This window comes from Tamandua tetradactyla, chromosome 8 (genome assembly GCF_023851605.1).
Source record: "Tamandua tetradactyla isolate mTamTet1 chromosome 8, mTamTet1.pri, whole genome shotgun sequence".
Classification (NCBI taxonomy): domain Eukaryota; kingdom Metazoa; phylum Chordata; class Mammalia; order Pilosa; family Myrmecophagidae; genus Tamandua; species Tamandua tetradactyla.
The window spans coordinates 97840098-97859788 of NC_135334.1; the positions used below are offsets into that span (position 1 = coordinate 97840098).

At 38.0% G+C, this 19691-nt stretch overlaps 1 protein-coding gene, 1 long non-coding RNA gene and 1 pseudogene across 8 annotated transcripts in view; 2 read left to right on the forward strand and 1 right to left on the reverse strand.

The window, feature by feature from the left end:
• LOC143644784 (uncharacterized) overlaps window positions 1-7041 on the reverse strand; it is a 136670-nt gene extending 129629 nt beyond the window's left edge. For 2 of the 4 annotated variants that reach the window (XR_013156867.1, XR_013156868.1), the window contains exons 1-2: window positions 6692-7041; window positions 369-506 (exon numbers count right to left, since the gene is read on the reverse strand). This is a non-coding gene — a long non-coding RNA (uncharacterized LOC143644784). Of the gene's footprint in view, window positions 1-368; window positions 507-854; window positions 894-5771; window positions 5994-6691 lie in introns of those variants that run through there. The other 2 variants (XR_013156869.1, XR_013156870.1) reach the window with 2 other exon arrangements.
• Window positions 361-509, forward strand: LOC143645339 (U1 spliceosomal RNA; annotated as a pseudogene).
• ANO5 (anoctamin 5) overlaps window positions 5918-19691 on the forward strand; it is a 119519-nt gene continuing 105745 nt past the window's right edge. For all 4 annotated transcript variants that reach the window (XM_077114230.1, XM_077114231.1, XM_077114233.1 and 1 more), the window contains exon 1: window positions 5918-6831. In XM_077114230.1, coding sequence (XP_076970345.1) covers window positions 6024-6831 — 808 coding nt within the window. In that variant the 5' untranslated portion in view covers window positions 5918-6023. The remainder of the gene's footprint in view (window positions 6832-19691) is intronic.

A 19691-nucleotide genomic window follows, 5' to 3' on the forward strand; every position in this document is an offset into this window, starting at 1 on the left:
CATAAAATGTATCTAATTGCACACCTCAAATTGATTAATTTTATTAATGTAGTTAAAGTTATTAATATAAATTATGTCCCAATAAAACTGATTTTTTTAAAATGTAAGCCAAGATGTGCGACAGGTATAAGAGGTGTCTGATAAAAGTACCTACCTTCATATCAAAACCAAAACTCAGTGCAGTGATAGAGGCAAAGCATACTATTCAAAGCTTAGCAAGTACTCAAATAATAATAGTATGAGAGCTAGTAATCACTAACTTGAGGTAATTCTGGTAACTATGAAAGAAGCAGGAGTTCGGAAGTTGAACTACTTTGAGAGAAGATAGATTTAGACTTGGACTTGTTAAATTTGGGCAATTTACTTACACGGCAGGGGGCATACCTCCCTCCTAGGGTGAGGCTCATTCACTGCATACCGGGTGTGCTGAACCTTGCGATTTCTTCAAATGCCAGAAACTCGACTGCATAATTTTTGGTAGTGGGGGACTGCTCTTGTGTTTTCCCCTGAAAAAAAAACATTAGGGTAATGTTAGAAATAAAAGCATCTTACAAATTTCATTAAGGATTTAGAAATGTTCAACAAAAGGTAGGTGTAGAGCTGGATATTTGAGTGAGAGTCTCAAAGAAGTAATGTTTAACGGAAAAGGATAAATTAAAATAACAAGAGAGACTTTGATGGAAGGTGAAAAAGCTGAGGAAATAATTGTGGGTACAAAAGAAAGGTGAAAATTAACATTCATTTAATGATTGCTATGTGTCAAGGTTTTACTATTATTATTCACAACCACCCCACCTGATGGATTTAAAATTTCCATTAAATTAGGAAATTAATGTTTAGAGGGGTTAACTGACCATCTCAATGTTACTCAGCCATTAGGTAGCCAAGTGGGGGTTCAAATCTGGGGCAGATGATTATGATCCAGAACACCTGACTTAAAAGCCCAATGCTTTCTTCCACATCACAGTGCCTGAAGAATGGGATGGGCGGGGACTCAGGATGATGCAGGTCTTGATAGCTATAGTAGGTGGTTTACAAAAGGATGGAGAAGCATAGGATTTAACGACAGAAGTGGGGCAGTTAAGGATGACCTTTAAGGGAATGATTTCTTTCAGTGGCATGGTAGGGACTGAAAAAGATTTGATGGTAAAGAAAATATAGAGTCAAAGTGTGTAGACTTCCAGTGGGAAAAGCTTATCTGTGAACGATCTCTCGGAAATTGTGACACAGATGTATTCACTCAAGGTCCAGGGATCCAGATTCTTGTTATGTGATCTAGCCAGTCTTAACCACACAGGTTCATTTTTCACCTTATTTATATGTTTGCCAAAGAAAAATAACAATTCTAAGCAACTGTCATTTTAAAAAAGAGGACATGATTGTTTTAAACTAAACGGCACATGTCACTACAGGGATATAATAGCATTAAAGCAGATGTGGGTCTTAGCTTGCAGGGAGATGGAGGAGAGAAGAGGAAAATGGTCCTTAGAAAACATTCTACATTGCCTATTCTTGCCAATGCTTACCAAAGGTCCAGCATCTGTTACAGAGAGAAGATAAGAGGCTGATGCTTAGATGTTTAGGCGACATTCCAAGTGACTCTCTAACTCTGCTAACTCTAATAGATTTTTTTAGGTAAATTTTATGGTTTCTTCAGAACTAGAGCCATCTCTCAGAATGACACTTGGACACTTCAGTGGTTAGTCCACTTGTGTAATACAATTAATATCCCAGCTGTCAGGAAGTAAGGGGCATTAGAGAAGTCTGCTGCTGTGTGAACTCAGGCAGTAGGAAATTTGAAGGTAGACCTTGGTCATGTCATATTATTCATTTACTCATTCATATGACAAATATTTATTGAAAACCACTCTGTCGGACACTATTCTTGTACCACAGATACAATACAGAAAACAGACAAAAGCTTGACCTTCATGGATTTTATAAACAAATATGTATAAACAAATACATACACAAAGTCAGAAAGTGATAACTGCTATGACAAAATTAAGGCAGGGTAAGAGGACAGTGATGTGGGTTGCTACCTTAGGGTGGTCAGCAAAGTCCTTTCCAAAGAAGTGATAGCTGCATAGAAACTTGTAAGACAGTGAGCCATCAAGCACCTGTGTGAAGATCTTTATGGGAGGGGAACAGCAAGTGCAGAGGCCCTGTGATGGGAATGTGTTCCCTGTGCTTGAGGAACAGCAATGAAATGGAGGCTGGAGCATTAAGCAAGAGAAAGAGGGAGGTAGAAAATAATAGGGATTTAACCAGAAGATTTAGCCAGAGTCAAATCATGTAAACATAGCTTTGCAATCCATGGCAAGGAAGGTGTTTGGATATTTTTCTATGTGTGAGAGAAATCTGTTTGATGATCGAAAGTAGTAGGGGAGTGCTATTTATAATATTAATTGATGTCACAAGCAGACATGAGAAAAAATAAGGAAGAATAACGCATCTTTGTTCTCTATCTTCTGTGAAGATAGTTTTCCATTATCTCTTTAGTTTGGGAGCCAATGCCATTTTCCTAGTGAGAAGGCAGGGTGGCCATGCCATCCTGGGAATTTAGATTTGTAGACAGCAAGTATGCACATGTATGCTAAACATAAAACCTGCTTTTTTGATCATGGCAATGGTTCTAGAGGTCAGCCTGTAAAGTCAGTTTTTTCTAGGAGATAGAAGAATGCAAGCTGGTAGAAAAGGTGAAGGTGATAATAAAGAGGACTAGGGTTGATTATCACTAATGGAATAATAAAGAGGACTAGGGTTTAAACGACCAGGATCCAGAAAAATACAGGACTCAAAGTGATCAATTTTGCAAATAAAGACACTTGGTGCCTCCTTGAAGCCAGGAGTTAGTGAATAAGGAATCTGTGCAGAGTCATAAGGTGCCAGGAATCCAAAGAAATGGTTGAAGCAACATTTTGTAAGAGGAAACACACTTGGTCCCACAACTAGTATTAACATATACTTGCAAATCTATTAATTTACCTCTTCCAGTCTATAAAATTTCTCACATTTGTTATATTTTTATTGTTTCCAAAGTCCCTTCATATATATGATTAATTCAGCTTTCACAACAACCTTGAGTAATGGGTAGAGCAAGTAAGAGTCTTAATATACACAAATGGGGGACCTGCAACTCAAAGAGGCAAAATAACTTGTATATGGTACTCATGTTGTCCTGCTCATTAAGAAGCAGAGTCAAGGATTGAACATATATCCGTTGACTCTGGTAAAGAGCTCTCTAGAACTCTGTGAATGGCAGTGATATGAAAATACATGGAATAAATGAATTTTTTTAGGAGCAAAAAACACTGAATGCTAGTAGTCCAAAAAGAAGAAACTTATTCTAGGAGAAAAATCAAGAAAGCACACAGATGTAGATTACAGACTGGAGGTATCATATCCTTGCTTTAGCTACCAGAAAGAGGATTCATTAGATGACTTTCTTTTTTGGCCTTCAGAGTCTAGCTTATGAACTTTTTCTCTTGAACCTAAGTTAAATCCATCTTCTCAATTATGTTCCTAGAATAAAAATATTCAAAAGCTGCCCAAGTGTAACACATTCAAATTTTATATAGCTCAGTCTGTCATACATAATATACCGACACTCCTAAAGTACCTGTCTATACGTGAATTCAGGCTTTCTTTCATCAGCTGACAAAGATTTCGAGTTGATAGATGAAAGTTTCATTTCCAAAGCATTGCCATGTATATATTTACAGCTCTATTTCTACAGTCATTAAAATTTTTTGCATACTACCTGTCTTAGTTTCCCAGGCTGCTATGACAAACACCACAGAATGGGCTGACTTAAAAAACAGGAACTTACTGGCTCAGTTTCAGAGCCTAGATGGCTGTAGTCTTCCCAGGATCGGTAGTGTTCTGGCTGGCTAGCAGTCTTTGGGTCCCTTGGCTTTCCTGTCACATGTTAATGTCCTCTCCTTTCTATTCCTGGTTCTGTTAACTTCTAGCATCTGGCTCCTTCCCCTGGCTTTCTTATTCTATGTCTGAATTTCTTCTTATAAAAAGTTGCAGTAATCAGATTAAGGCCCATTCTCATTTAATTGGGCTACAATCTAACCAAAATATCTTCAAGATATTCCATTTTCAGTGGGTTCATTCCACAGGAATGCAGATGAAGACCAGGAGCATGTGTTTTCTTTATGTACATAATTCATCCTTCTACATGACCATTAGTATAAAACATAAAAGTGAAAAATAAAAAAGATGCTACTGGATACTTGCACAAGCAGACTTTGAAACTAAGACCTGAAATCTTTCAGAGAACTGAAAAAGATAACTTCTTGGGCCCAATCATATACTTAAGTAGTGTGTTCCATTACTGAAAGAATGAATATGTAATTCTGTAAATGTATAGTTGAAGACTATGTCTAAAGAAGTAGTATAGAGTAATGGAGAAAATGGACAGATCCTAAAATTATGAATAGGGAAGTAGCACAAAATATGTCAGTGATAAAAATATGAGAAAATTTCTCAAAATTTAAAGAACTGTGGATAAGATATCGACGTTCATTAAAAGAACACAACTTGGCCTTCAACTTTTTGTTAACAAAATCCTAAAACAATTGGTAAACAGCAAGTTCAGCATAAAAACATGCCACTTGATTAGGGGCAAAATCATCAACATTTAATCTCTTATAACAGTCACTTCAAATATGATGCAAAACAAGAAAAATATAACATAATAGAAAATGATTGATTACCTTTATTTTGTTTAATCTATATAAAGCAAAGTTGCATCTACTTGTTTAATCACAATACCCAGAGCACTGAGCACAATACCTGGTATAGAGAAAGAACATAGAACATTCATATTTACAAAAATTAGATTTGAACCGAATACTGATTAATATTGAAGAGGTAAAAACAAAATAAATTATCATAATTTGTAATTTATTATAATTACATGTAAATATAATTATTTACATGTTTGTTCACATGTTTGTTCACCTTCCAAATACAATTTCAAAATACGCCATGTCTGTAAGTAAGGAATTGCCCACAGTTTCAAACCACTTGACTATAATGATCAACCTATCCCTAAAGGTTTCAGTAGGAAGCGGTATCAAGATACAGAGGAAAACGACTATTTCTTGTTCAGCTTTCACTATGGATTAGATAGACCTTCACCAAAACACTTCTCTCCAGGTTTCAGTTTCCTGATCTGTACAAAGTGATTTTTGGTTCTAAAATATCAATAGAAACGAAAATAAATAGAGTAGCAAAAAATAAATAAGGGCTGTCTTCCTTAATCACCATCTCCTTATTCTCAAATCATCCCATCCCAGCTTCAAATTCTTAAGACATTCTTTCCTCAGCACAAAGCTCTCTTAGCAAAGACTTTTACCTCACCAGTTAGTTCACTCATCTGTTTTGCCTCCTCTGTTAGACAGCAATTCCTCTTACTGTCTCAATTATTACGAGCAGGCAGTTGAGTTTTCCAAAAAAAACATACAATTCACAGTGGCCGATAAGGAGTGGGACTACCCACTCTGTGGTTGAAGCTCTCAGCACACTAAGCGACCCTTAGAGTCCGTGGAGCAGGGCTCAATGTAATTAAGGTTACTTTTAATAGCAGCTAAAATTTTAATACCTTATTGTGCTCCTCACAACTCTAGGAGGTGGACGCTATTATTATTCTCATTTCAAATATGATGAAACGGAAGCTTATAGTAACTCGTCCCACTCTTCCAACTTCTAAACGTCAAAGGCTGAATTCGAACTAAGGCCACAATGAATGATTTTACCTTCCCCTAACTCTAGAAGACAGACGTCCTGTTTCGCTTCAGGGAAGCAGGCGAGGCGCAAGGAAAGATTGCTATCCGCGCGCCGGAAGTGAGGGGGGGCTGGAGCAACCTAAGAGACCACCCGCCGGCTTTAAGGAGGGGGTCCCTTTAAGGAAGTAGGAGGCCCTTTTTCTCACCCGACAAAAATTAACTCCCGAGCCAGGCGGGAGTTCCCCTCAGGTGCCAACCGAGGTAGGCAAAGGGCCAGACAGGATGGACGAGGACCAGGACAAGTGGCCATGGGAGCAGCAGACTGGTGAATGGGGATCAGAGGAGGATCCGGAGAGAAGGGAGACAGCACGCCCGGGGGGAGAGGAGCCCTGGATGTGGGTCGACCCGATGGATGGGAACCTGGAAAGCCAGTTGGGAATGGAACTGACTAGCCAAGAGAGCCAGGAGCTGGCGGGCTCCGAAGAGGGGAGGGAGGAAGCGGAGGCGACGCCAGGCGGCTCCGCCGATAGGAAGGGAGATGAGCTGGCAGGCTCCGAGCCAGCCCGGCCGGGGGGCGGGGAGATGGCGATCCCCGAGGGTGGGGCGACCTGGAGCTCTGAAGCCGGGAGGCGGGGAGAAAGGCGGAGAAAGGACGGAGCGAACGGGAAAGGACAGCTGCGGGAAAGCAGTAGTAGAAAGGACCGGGTGAAGCTCCGTAAGGTGAGGAAGCCGGGTGACTGGCATCCGGACAAGTATCGGGAGAAGTACTGGGAGAAATCCCAGGAGCGCTACCGAGAGAGGGCAGTGAAGCTGAGGGACAAGGGCGCTGAGCAGGTGTTGAATCTCTACAAGCTGGAAAAGAAGCCCAGGGAGCTGAAGGGTCTAAGGGCAGTGGATTCTGCGGAGGAAGACGAGGACAGGCGAGAGAAAGAAAAGTTGCGGCGACCCACAGTCAGATTCAGCCTCCACCCCAGATCTTCTCGCCTCCATTCGTTGGCTTCCACTGCCTGCTGCCCCTCGGGCATCAGTGTCATTAACGAGCTGGCCAAGATGGGCGACCCGAATGTCTTCGAAATGGTGGAGGCGGAAGGTAGGAGCCCTTGAAGCGGCACGGGAGATAGGACTGGGCTGGGTGCGGAACTCGGCAACCTCACGTGCAGCGACCCTGGGGGACGTTGGCGACCTTAGGGACCGGGTCCGGGGGATGTTTGCAGCGGGCGCGCCCAGCGCAGGGCAGGGACCGCGGAACGGACAGCCAGTCCCCAAAGCGGGAGGGTGGGTGTCGAAGCCCCTCTCTATTCTCTGCTGCTCCAGCGCTCCCTGGGCCTGGGTCCTACGCCTCCTACAGTTCCGGGGACCACCCTCATGATGTCCTTGTGCGCGGTTTAGCCAAGAAGGTGCGGGCGGCTGGGCAAGTGCGCTGCGGCGAGGGTATGGGAACCCCCAGGCACAGGAAAGGAAGGTTTCCCAAAGAGAGCCGCAGCTTAAAGAACAAGACAATTCCCCAACAGTAGGGAGCTACTCCCTTGAGGCCTTTTGCCTCCCTTTCTTGGCTAGTTACTACTCCGGCTTTGAGTTGCCAATTAATTATGAAAGGGCCGGACCATAAAGTCTATCCGGTTGACAGTCTTAAGCCTTTGCGAATGTTGCTGCTTTAAACCTTTAGTTCTGTTCAGAAATATTTGGCCATTGTTTGCTGAGGCCTTTGCTCAGACATATTCTGTAGACCTGTTTTACATAAACACATTTTCCTAAAAATGCAAATAGTTTTCTGCTGCTATCACCAGGACCTCAGCTCCCTTAATGACACTCTGTTCTCTTTGTCTTGTTTAATTATTAGATCTAAACATGGAAACTATTTTTTCAAATGACGGGAGATCTCAGCATAATCACCAAGAAGCAGTGCATCTTCCCTTTTTTTTTTAACAACCTTGAGATATAATTTACATTGCATAAAATATCACCCATTTAAAGTGTACAATTCAATGATTTTTAATGTATTTACAGAGTTTTGCAACCATCCCCATAATCTAATTTCAAAACGTTTTCATCATCCCAAATAGAAACCTTAGTAGTCACTTCCCATCACCCCACCTCCCCCAAACCCCAACCCCAATCCTGGCAGCCACTGATCTAACTACTGTATCTGTAGATTTTGCTATTCCGGACATTTCATAAAAAGAAATCATACAAAATGTGGTCTTTCATGACTGGCTTCTTTCTCTTAGCATAATGTTTTTGAGATTTATCCATACTGTAACCTTTGTCAGCTCATCATTCCTTTTCATTGCCAAATAATATTCCATGGTGTGACTATATTGCATGTTATCCATTCATCAGTTGATGGATATTTGGGTTGTTTTCTTTTTTTTTGGCCATTATAAATAATACTGCTATGAACATTCATTTACATACATTTTTGCGTGGACATATGTTTTTAACTTTGCGATGAATTCCTAGGAGTGGAATTGCTGGATCATATGGTAACCCTATGTTTAACATTTTAAGAAACTGCCAACTATTTTCCAAGTGGCAGCATCGTTTTATATTCACACCAGCAGTGTATAGGGTACCAATTTCTCCACATCCTCATTTGCTTATTATTATCTTTCTTTTTTATTATAGCCATCTTGGTGGATGTGAAGTGATAATTTCACTGTATGGTTGGTTTGCATTTCACTAAGGACTATTGATGGCCAGCATCTTTTTATATACTTATTGCATTATGTTTCTGATAAATGTTTATTCAAATCTTGTGCCCATTTTTAAAAATTAGGTTATTTGTCTTTTGGCTATTGAGTTGTAAGAGTTCATGGATTCTGTGATACAAGTCCTTTATCAGATTCATGATTTGCAAATAATTTCACCCCATTGTGTAATTTCTCTTTCCATGTTCTTGAAGGGGTTGCTTGAAGCAAAGGCACGCCTTTTTTTTTTTTAATCAGAAATAATTTGAGAATAGAAGAAAATGAAGTGAAGCCAATGGAAATTTTAAGGTTTGATTAATGACTCCACTTAATGGTGCAACACATTTATTTGTTAGGAAAACAGTTTTCAGTGATGCACAAGAAATTATTTTTAGAAGTAAAAATTGCAAGTCCCTTTATACAGCGCTTTTGATGGTTTTCTCCTTTACTGAGAATTATTTTCCATTGTAACTTCATTAATTCCAAGGTCTAAATCTACATATTATTTTTATTTAAGGCACTCAAATAATTCCTTAAGTCAGTTCTTCTGAAGTAAAGCCGTGAGAAGAAAGAGAAATATATTCCTCACTGAAGGATGAATGGGAGAAAATGTGGAGTACATAATACTCCATGTATAGTGAAAAAAAATTCAGTGTAGAGTTACAGAGATTGACCATTATCCTCCTTCATATGTTAGAAGTATGATCTAATTTAGCCTCAGGATCATTTTACTTACAGGAATCTATACTTAAATTAGTATCACTTTGGCGTGAGGTCATATTGCAGCTTGAGTCCATCCCGGGGAGGTTTTAAAACTTCTCTCAAAATGATTTTTCAGTTTTCCTTTTTCTTGGCAAAGTTTTCTGTAATTTCTTAACACTCCCTCTTGGGTGATTTGGGTGTAGGTGGGAGAGAATGATGTTGTGGAAGAATACCATGTATTTGATGATTGGGCTTAATAACTGCTTCCTGCCTAAATTTCTGCCTCAAATTTGTTCTGAGAACTAAAACAAAAGCAGCAGAAGGGTTGACATTGGTGAGAGCAAGGCCTAAAGAGCAGGGTGGACCAAACCACTCAGATGACTTTTTTGTGTGTGTGTTTTTTTTAATATGTCAGTTGTTTCGCTGGGATAGTTTCACTGCCCATTACTGAGACCTCTGTTATTACTAGGGCTGTAGGAAAAGTGCATCATTATAATCATTATAAGCGTGTGGTTTTTTGGGTTTTTTTTTTTTTCTTGCATGGGCAGGCACTGGGAATCAAACCCAGGTCTGTGGCATGGCAGACAAGAATTCTGCCATTGAGCCACCATCGCACCACTCACCGTGTGTGTGTGTGTGTGTGTGTGTGTGTGTGTGTGTGTGTGTGTGTGTGTGTGTGTTTTACCATAGACAATCCAATGGGATTTAGAGCCCGCGTCCAAATATAATTGTTTCCTCCTAGAATTCAGTGACAACAATGAGGAAAACCAGGTATTGATTGAAGAGGGCTGAAAAAGACTTCATTCCATAGCATTGATTTTTTTCGGCACTAGTTTTATTTCTGCAGATTTCCTAGAGTAAGTTTACTGGATACATGTGTACCTCTGTCTGTTTATAATGTATTTCCCAAATCACCTTTAATTATTGAGTATAAGAAATTCAAACAATTTATTTACGTTGGATAAGGAAGATTTCTTCCCAGAGAGAGAGAAGGTTAATATTTTGCCATTTAGGCATAATAGTTAATATTTCTAGGATTTTCTACATGTTCTTTGAATCTATTTTCTTCCCAATTGTACACATAAGCAATCAGTGATCTCCAATTTGCTATTTTCCCACTATCTAGTAATTCTTGAAAAGATATTCCAAGGACAGAATGTAACAGAACACTTAAATTTATTATGTTAATAAATCTGCTAATAAAATATGTCAATGTTGCTGAAGTTGGACTATTAACTGGTAGATATTGTAAGAAAGTTGTGATTTGAAATGTTCATTCTGTAATTGAATTATGATATATATAGCATTGTAAAAGGCAGTTTAGGGATGTTAAAATGCTTATAGTTTAAAAGTTAAATGTTTGTAGAGAAAATCATAAAATCCAATGCTTCTGCATACTGTGTTATGTTACAGTTCAGTTCTGTGTACGTTGCTACATAGCTTGGTTACAGGACTTCTGTGCACTGTAAACATAAACAGCATGGAAAAAGTTAAATACTTCTATTCAGATTGTAAGTCCTAGTCTGTCTGGACTTGCTGTGTATATTGCAATGTTAAATGAAAAACAAACACCCCCCCCCCCCCCACTTTGTATTATAGTCATGCGGTCTTATGCATGCTAAACAGTTGGATAATTTGTTAAAAAAATAAGTTAAATGATTGAAAGTCAAGGATTGATCGCATCTTTACAACTACACTAAGTTCTACATTAAATGAAATCGGCTATCCTCTAGTAATACAGATATTTTGATTGATATATTTTATTTTATGCTACTTTTAGGAGTGTAAACTGAGAGGATGCTTTGGTAAATGCAAGGGCTATTTTTAGATGCTGGGTCTGCTGGAGTGTGTATTCTTAGTAATGTATTCCAACAGAAACTCAAAGTTCAATCTTTGGGTTGGCTTTACTTTTAACTCATATTTGATGATCCTCCACAGTAATTACTTCCAAGATCTTCTTATTTCTGGTTCCTTGTCTACAGAAAAAAGTATAGTCATAGAGCATTTCTATTTGTTCTGGAGGAAGCTGGAGGAATAACAAGAGACCGGCTTAGAGGTGTTGGCTTCAATTCTGCCTCTTCAAATAGGCCACTGTTTTGACTGAGGTCTGGTGTTTATGCATCTGTTTCCATTTACTAAAGCTGCCAGAATGCAATATACCAGAAATGGGTTGGCTCTTTCAAATGAGGATATATTAACTTAATAATTTGCAGTTCTAAAACTGTGAAAATATCTCAATTAAGGCATCAACAGGACAATACCCTCCCTGAAGTCAGACCACCAGGTTCCAGAACACTTCTAACATGAGAAGGTACACGGCGATGTCTGCTGGTCCTTCTCTCTATGAGTGTCTCTTAAATTCATCTCTATTAGAAGACTCCAGTAAAAGAATTGAGACCCAGCTTGAAAGGGATGGGTTGCATCTCAGTTGAAATAACCTAACCAAAAGGTCCCACCAACGATAGGTCTGCCACCCACAGGAGTGGATTAAAAGAACATGGCCTTTTCTAAGGTACATAACAGATTCAAACCACAGCATCTTTGTTAAAACTATACTATGTGAATAAGTGTGCAAGTGTGGCTGATTCTGTGGCATGCACAGCATCTGATTGTGTGTGTGAGAGAGAAAGCAAACAATGTGTAAGAGGAAGCATAATGTATGAGGAAGTAAATAGATTGTCTTCAATCTTGCTGCTTTTCAGAAATATTCAGGCACCGTGCCTAGGTAGACTCTCAGTGAGCTTGTACTTATGGAAGGTTCCCAGAGAGAGGTACATTCATCAGTGTGTGGGAGCAGGTAGGAGGCCAACCACTGGTACAAGCGAGGGGCTTCAGGTGAGTTTTCTTGGAGACGGGTGTTTAAACTGCTACAATGTAAAATGTAAGCAAGAATTAGCCAAGGAAGAAAACCAGTTATTCATTCTAGGCAAAGGGCGCCACAAACGCCCTTTGGGAGCTAGTAGGAATAGGAGGTCATCTGGCCGTTCTATACTGTTCCTTTTCCACATTCTGGAATAAACCCATTGTACCAGGTTTTGATAGGAGTTTTAAAATATGTCAGTTCTTTTATTTTAAATGAAACAAAAATAACTGGGAAGGGAGATGTTAGTGCTTGCTGTTTTTCAACTTTCTCATCTTAAAAATGAGATTATAAAATATGCTGATCAAGGCTTAGATCTGCACTTGGAGCTCTATTTTGTTTGGTATATTATTCTGCATAATACTGACTGTTTTTGCTGTCAAGAAAATAAAACCTTTAATTCAATGTTTAAGTACCATACTTTGAGCAGTATGTTGATCTCGAGTTGTTTGTACTCCAGAAAAACATGTCCTTAAACTTAATCCGTTTCTGTGGGTGTGAACCCCATTGTCAGTAGGACCTTTTACTGCAGTTAAGGTGTGGCTCACCTCAATCAGGATAGGTCTTAATTCCTATTACTGAAGTCCTTCATAAGCAAAATGAAATTCAGACCAAGGAAAAAGCCACAGAGGGAGTAACCAGAAGCTGAACATCATCTGAAACTAGAAGAGAAGGGAGAGACCAGGAGAACCCACCATATGCCTAAGAACCAAGGATTGATGGAGGTGAACCCCACAATGCCTCAGTCTTTGAGAAGAAAGCATCACTTTGATAATGCTTGATTTGGCATGATATTGCAGTCTAAAATTGCATCCTGGACTCAAAATCATCAGCTAATAAATTGCCATGTTTAACCCAACTTATTTCATGGCGTTTACTTGAGCATCCAGGGAACGAAAACAAAGGACAAAGCATGTTTGTCTTAGAATCCTATTCATTAACCATTTATTATAAGTATTTGCAAGATTGTTCTCCATTCTATTAAAAAAATCCAATGAGAGATGGTCAGAACATTGTGGAGTTTTGAGCTGTACTATTATTCATGAGTAAAACAGTTTTTTTTATTTATTAAATTCTTTTTTTAAAATTTTTTATTAATAAAACAACATACAAACACGCATTCTTTTTTTTTTTTTTTAAATGGTGATTTTAGAGTTGGTACATACTTGTGGAAGCCAAATGTAAAATAGAAAGAAATGTCTGGAATGTATCAGTGTGCGAAATATACATCTGGAGTAATAATGGAATATATGTGTATGTCGGATATTTCAGAACTGCCTCAAATCCTTTTTAGGTTTAATAATATTGAACACTGGAAAGACTGGTTGAATTGAAGCTAGATTAGATTTGCTGCATTTGCAAAACTTTTTGATGGGCTCTGTAATGGATTTTTAAAAAATTTTTTTAATTTACTTTTTAAACATAACAATCAAACACGAACATTCTTACCATGTGATCATTCCATTCTTGGTATATAATCAATAACTCACATAGTTGTATATTCATCATCATGATCATTTCTTAGAGCATTTGCATCAATTCAGAAAAAGAAATAAAAAGAAAAAAGAAAAAAATCATACATACCATACCCCTTTCCCCTCCCTTTCATTGATCACTAGCATTTCAATCTACTGAAATTATTTTAACATTTGTTCCCCCATTATTTACTCATTTTTAATCCATATGTTTTACTTATCTGTCCATAAAGTAGATAAAAGGAGTACCAGACACAAGGTTTTCACCATCACACCGTCATATTGCAAAAGCTAAGTCATTATACAATCATCTTCAAGAAACATGGCTACTGGAACACAGCTCTACATTTTCAGGCACTTCCTTAACAGACGAATGTACATTTTTAACATACAAACATTTCATACAAGGGATACAATCAATGGCTCATAGTATCATCATATAGTTGTGTATTCATTGCCATAATCATTTTTTGAACATTTGCATTACTCCAGGAAAAAGAAGTAAAAAAGAATAAAGAAAAAAACTTATACATTCCATACTCTGTACCCCTCCCTCTCATTGACCACTAGTATTTACATCTACCCAATTTATTTTAACCTTTGTTCCCCATATTATTTGCTTATTTTTTTATTCATATTTTTTACTCATCTGTCCATACCCTACTTAAAAGGAGCATCAGGCACCAGGTTTTCACAATCACACAGTCACATTGTAAAAGCTGTATCAATATACAATCATCTTCAAGAAGCAAGGCTATTGGAACACAGCTCTACAGTTCAGGTACTTCCCTTCAGCCACTCCAATACACCATAAACTAAAAAGTGGATATCTATTTAATGCAAAAGAATAACCTCTCGACTCTGTTTGAAATCTCTCAGCCACTGATACTTTATTTTGTCTCATTTCTCTCTTCCCCGTTTTGGTCAAGAAGATTTTCTCAGTCCCTTGATGCTGAACCCCATCTCATCCCGGGATTTCTGTCGCACGTTGGCCAGGGACGTTTACACCCCTGGGAGTTAGGTCCCACATAGAGGGGGCGGGCAGTGAGTTCACTCGCTTTGTTGGCTGAGAGAGAGAGACGCCACATGTGAACAACAAAAGAGGTTCTCTGGGGGTGACTCTTAGGCCTCATTTTAAGTAGGCTTAGCCTATCTTTTGCAGGAATAAGGTTTCATAGGGGCGACCCCCAAGATCAAGGACTTGGCCTATTGATCTGGTTATCCCCACTGCTTGTGAGAATATCAGAAATTCTCCAAATGGGAAGTTGAATATTGCCCCCTTTCTCCACATTCCCCTAAGGGGACTTTGCAAATTCTTCTTTATTCACTGTCCCGTTCTCTCTGGAATTTATCCAGACATTACGCTAACCAGGACAAACCAACAAAATCTCATGCCCTATTCAAGATTCCATGTATTTATGGTGTTAACTAAACTGACCATACAAGTTAAATTAGGAAATGCACCACCCAAAATATAAATTTTGCACCAAATAAACATCTCTCCTTTTAGTCTTACACAGAACTTGAAATTTTAAAACATGGATGATATCATCCTTTACCCAGTCTTCTGATATACCTTAGTCCTATCAAGAACAGCTTCGGGCGGGCCGCGGTGGCTCAGCGGGCAAGAGTGCTTGCCTGCCATGCCGGAGGACCCCGGTTCGATTCCCGGCCCCAGCCCATGTAAAAAACAAAAAACAAACAAACAAAATATAATAAAATAAAGATGTTTCCCTTTCTTCCTTCCATCCTTCCTTCCTTCTCTGTCTTTCCTTCCCTTCCTCCCTCTCTCTTTAAAAAAAAAAAAAAAAAAGAACAGCTTCATTCATGTCTCTACTCAATGTTTGATCACTTTTTCAACTTTTAAACAGTTTCTGTATGGGATACTGCTGACGTCTGTAGCCTCAGAACTCACTCTGTGTCTCAGGTATCACATAAATATCCAAAATTTCCAGGAAAGACCATGTTATATGCAAACAGCTCAGTATCTCAGAATTTAGAATTGACAATTACAACTCCTGAATATATGTGACTTGCTGTAAGAGTTTACAATCCAGGACCCTTTACAATAAGCCCCAACCTGATAACCTAAGCTCTCAACTTCAGTTCACCGAATTTTTATTTTATAGTTAGTACATATGATTGAGGCATGATAATATTTGCGTTTTTGTTCCTAACATTTCCTTCAAAATACAGCTCTTAAGCTTCATTCTTCAAGTTGCTTGCACCACAACTTCATTCCTTCTTGCGGCCACTCAGTAGTCCATTGTATATATACACCATAGTTTCCCCTTCCATTTCTCAGTCTTTGTACTCTTCGGTCACCTCCATTCATTGTGGATCATGAACACTGCTGCCAGAAACACCAGTGTGCAAATATCCATTCATGTCCTCATACTCAGTTCCTCCAGGTACACATTGAACAACTGGGCTTCAGGATCATATGGCAGCCCCACCCCTAGCCTCCTGTAGAACCACCACACTACTCTCCAAGGGCCTAGACCTCTCATTTCCCTACCAGTAGTAATTAACATCTCTCTCTCTCTCTGCATTCTTTCTAGCACTTGTTTCTCTCTGTTCATTTTTAGACATCACACATTTTCACACATCATATAATCCAGCCTAATTGTATAGACATGCCTTTGCTACCAGACTGTGTCTGAACACATATCCTTTTCTTCCACGCAGAATCCATACTCCTTTCCTAATCCCCCAGCCTGTTGACATTCAATTTTGGCATAATGTCTTTGTTAAATTCAGTGGAAGCAGTTATTGATGATACTAGACCCTACCTTACATCGATTGTACTTTTTCCCATATGCTATTTTCAGTACCCTGCAATACTGACATTCATTTCTTCTCCCACATACAAAAACATTTTTTAATTTGTATATTTAATCACCATCATTGTACGTAATGAGTAGAGCAATCTGATGGTAGTATACTGTATGATGTTTTATATTTTTCGAATCATTTTTTACTTATATTTTCATCTTTTTACTTTTATACACTCAGAAATCTGTCTTATAGCATTATTTATTATTTCATGCTTGGCTTTCAATAACAACATTTTTAGAGCAGATTCTGCAACAGAAAGATATGAAAATAAAAAGAATTCTTCTAACTCTATTCTGCTACTCGGAAACTTATCCCAAAGAATTTACAACATTTTTGAAAATTAAACTAGAATAGATTATGTTGTAGTAATAATAATACTGTTTGTTCCTTAGTAGTATTTATCATAATTTTTCCAGTCTCCTTCACAGATTTAAAAAGGTTAGTAATTATCATCATCATTTTCATTTTTATATTAATGCTTATTGTCAAGAATTATGAAAGCTCTGTTTGCTAATTAACAAAGTAGCCTTTTCTGGTTTCATGGATACTGGTAGAAGACATGAGACACCTGGGTCAGAGATGAAGGGCAGTTATTACTTACAGCAGTAACAGGAACCATAGTATCAGCTTTTTTTTTTGTGCCAGTTCCCTGAGTCCTAGTTGTTCCAAAACAAAGGGCAGTCAGTGTCTCCACTCACAAGATGTGCAGAAAAATGAGAGATCATGAAGTATTGTCACTCAACAATCTCTACCCCTAAATAATCACTCTTAAAAATAGACTTTGATTTTGCATATTGAACTTCATGTACTTGGAATGTTGCCCAACTAACTAGTATTAAATGGTGTTTCATTTAATTTATCTATTGGTTTTGGATTTCCTCTTTATGTAAAATATTTATAAATATTTTAAATTTTAAAAATTTTTCCTATTTAAAAAACAATTTCTGTCCTCTTTTCTTTCTGGATTTTAGCAATTCTGAACATATTGAAAATCTTCTCTAGCTCTGTGGATTGCGTTTTCAATCTTCATGGTGTTATTTAATGAAATGAAGTTCTTTTAGTACAGTCAACTTTGTCTATTAGGGTTAGCTTTTTTTGGTCCATTTTCTATAGATGTTTTTTTCTACTGTGAAATTATTAAGGTGGTTTCCTCTGGTCTTCTTCTATTTCATCATTTTTTCTTTTATATATAGATCTGTGGACCACCTGAAATTGATTTTGTATGTAACATGTGTTAGGGTGTCAAAATAACCTTTTTTTGCCCATTTCAAATAGATATCTAGCTCTCTTGTAGTATTTTAGTGAAGAGTCTAATCTATTGCTACTGGTTTACACTGTCAACTTTGTTAAGGTGCCATCCGTGTGAGAGTCTGTTTCTGTGTAGTTTTTCTTCTAGCATCATTCTTCATCTTTATGAGTATATAGGCTATTCTTAGCTCTTCACATTTCCTTATAAATTTTAGAATCAATTTTCTTCACATTCTTTCTTAAAAACGTGTTGCATTTAGATTGGAATTTAATTAAGTCAATAGATAATTGCTGGAGCATTTATGTCTTTATACTATCGAGTTTTCCAATACATGAACCTGTTATATCTCTCCACAGTTTTTTTTTTAAGTTTAATTTCCATTTGATGTTTTTTCCAGAGACTACTTTTTAATCATTCTTGAGGGACTCATCTTCTTACAGTGCTTTGGTTTAGGTTGTGCAACAGCACCTGCAGGTCTTCCTTGGTGTGGAATGTTTGGTCCTTCCAGACTTCACGAGAACAGTTTCTGAGAGTCTTGCTGTGAATGGCACAACTCATGCGGTATTGTAGTTTCACATGCAGGTTAGGAAGTACATAGGTGTTGAAGACATGCTTTGGAAATGCCCCTGTGAGCCACAGCTTCTACTATATTTTGAATGACAAACTTGTTAAGGGCCTAATCCTCGGGCACCCTGCAGGCACAGTTCCTGCAGGCAACAAGTTGCATAGAGCCACAACCTTTTTTGGCACCACCATTGTTCCTTCTTTTCTTTGTCATCTTAGAAGTGAGCATCTGAGAGATCCATACTCTTTTTCTGCAATAGATTTTAATAAATTTGATTATATTTGGCTTAAATTATGCTTGTGATTTGAGAAAATGTATAGTTTAATACATATAATGTGAAGGGAAAAATTGAAAGAGTAAGGAAGAGAGTGTCCCAGAGATTGTTTTGATTTTTTTAAAGTCCATTTTTAATCAAAGACATGGTATTTGGGTTTTTTTAACAAGCAGCATCTTTGAGAATATTTACTGTTCTTTTCGTCATCTCATGTCTACATCCTCTAGATGAATCCTTTAAAGATAACCATATCACCTTTCCAGCAGGGGACCTATGTGTTTTTTTAATGTTATTTTGTTTATATAAATTGTACGTTCACAGATTTTTTTTTTATGACCACAAAGTCTAATGGTGAAGTCAGAGTTTTTATATAAACCTTATAGATGACAGAAAGAATTTTTTCTTAATATATGCACTTAAACATGCTCTGGACTTTTTAAAAGCCACCCTGGAAGAAAGAAGACAATAGGCATTTCTCAAAAGCTTATGAAAGAAATAGAAATTTCCTTTTTCTTCTCTATTTTGATGACTACCGATTCAACATGATTCTGGGAGAGAAAGAAAAATGTAGTCTAAAGAGTCAGTGTTTGGGTTGTGCACCGGTGGCTCAGTGGCAGAGTTCTCGCCTGTTATGCTAGAGACCCAGGTTCGATTCCCAGACCCTGCTCATGCCCAAAAAAGAAAAAGAACAGAGAGGAGGTGCAAGAGGGTAGTTCAGTGATAGAATTCTCTCGGCTGCCATTCTGGAGACCTGGGTTTGATTTCCAGCCCTTGCACTTCCCAAAACAAATGAACAAACCAAAAGTGAATGTATATAGCATTTTTATATACATTGTTTTTATAAATGTATTTTTTTTAATTAGCAGGTTTTATAAAACACTGCTTTGAACTCTTAGTTTTATTCTGCTATTCCGGTGTTTTACACAGCAAGAGAAATGATATTTTCCTAAGGGTATTCTGATAAATATAAACACAGCAAGGACTGAGTTAGGGTATCTTTTCCCTTTAGAGTTGTTGTTGTGATGCTCACTAATTTAAAGCCAGTTAACACAGAGGGTTTTGTACTAATTGGAAAAATGTTTTTTAAACTATGTTTCTACTCAGTTGGCTGTTTGCATTCTATGACATGAAGTTTTGTGAGTTCTTATTGTCATAATCTTCCCTCCTCTTTCTTTAGTAAAACTCATTGCAGTCATTCAAAGCTTAGTTATTTGGAGTAGCTTGGCTAGGGAATAATGTAGGAGTAATGGAAAATCCACATCTCCTTTTTTTTGAGTAGGTTATGAAGAGATAAAAAAAC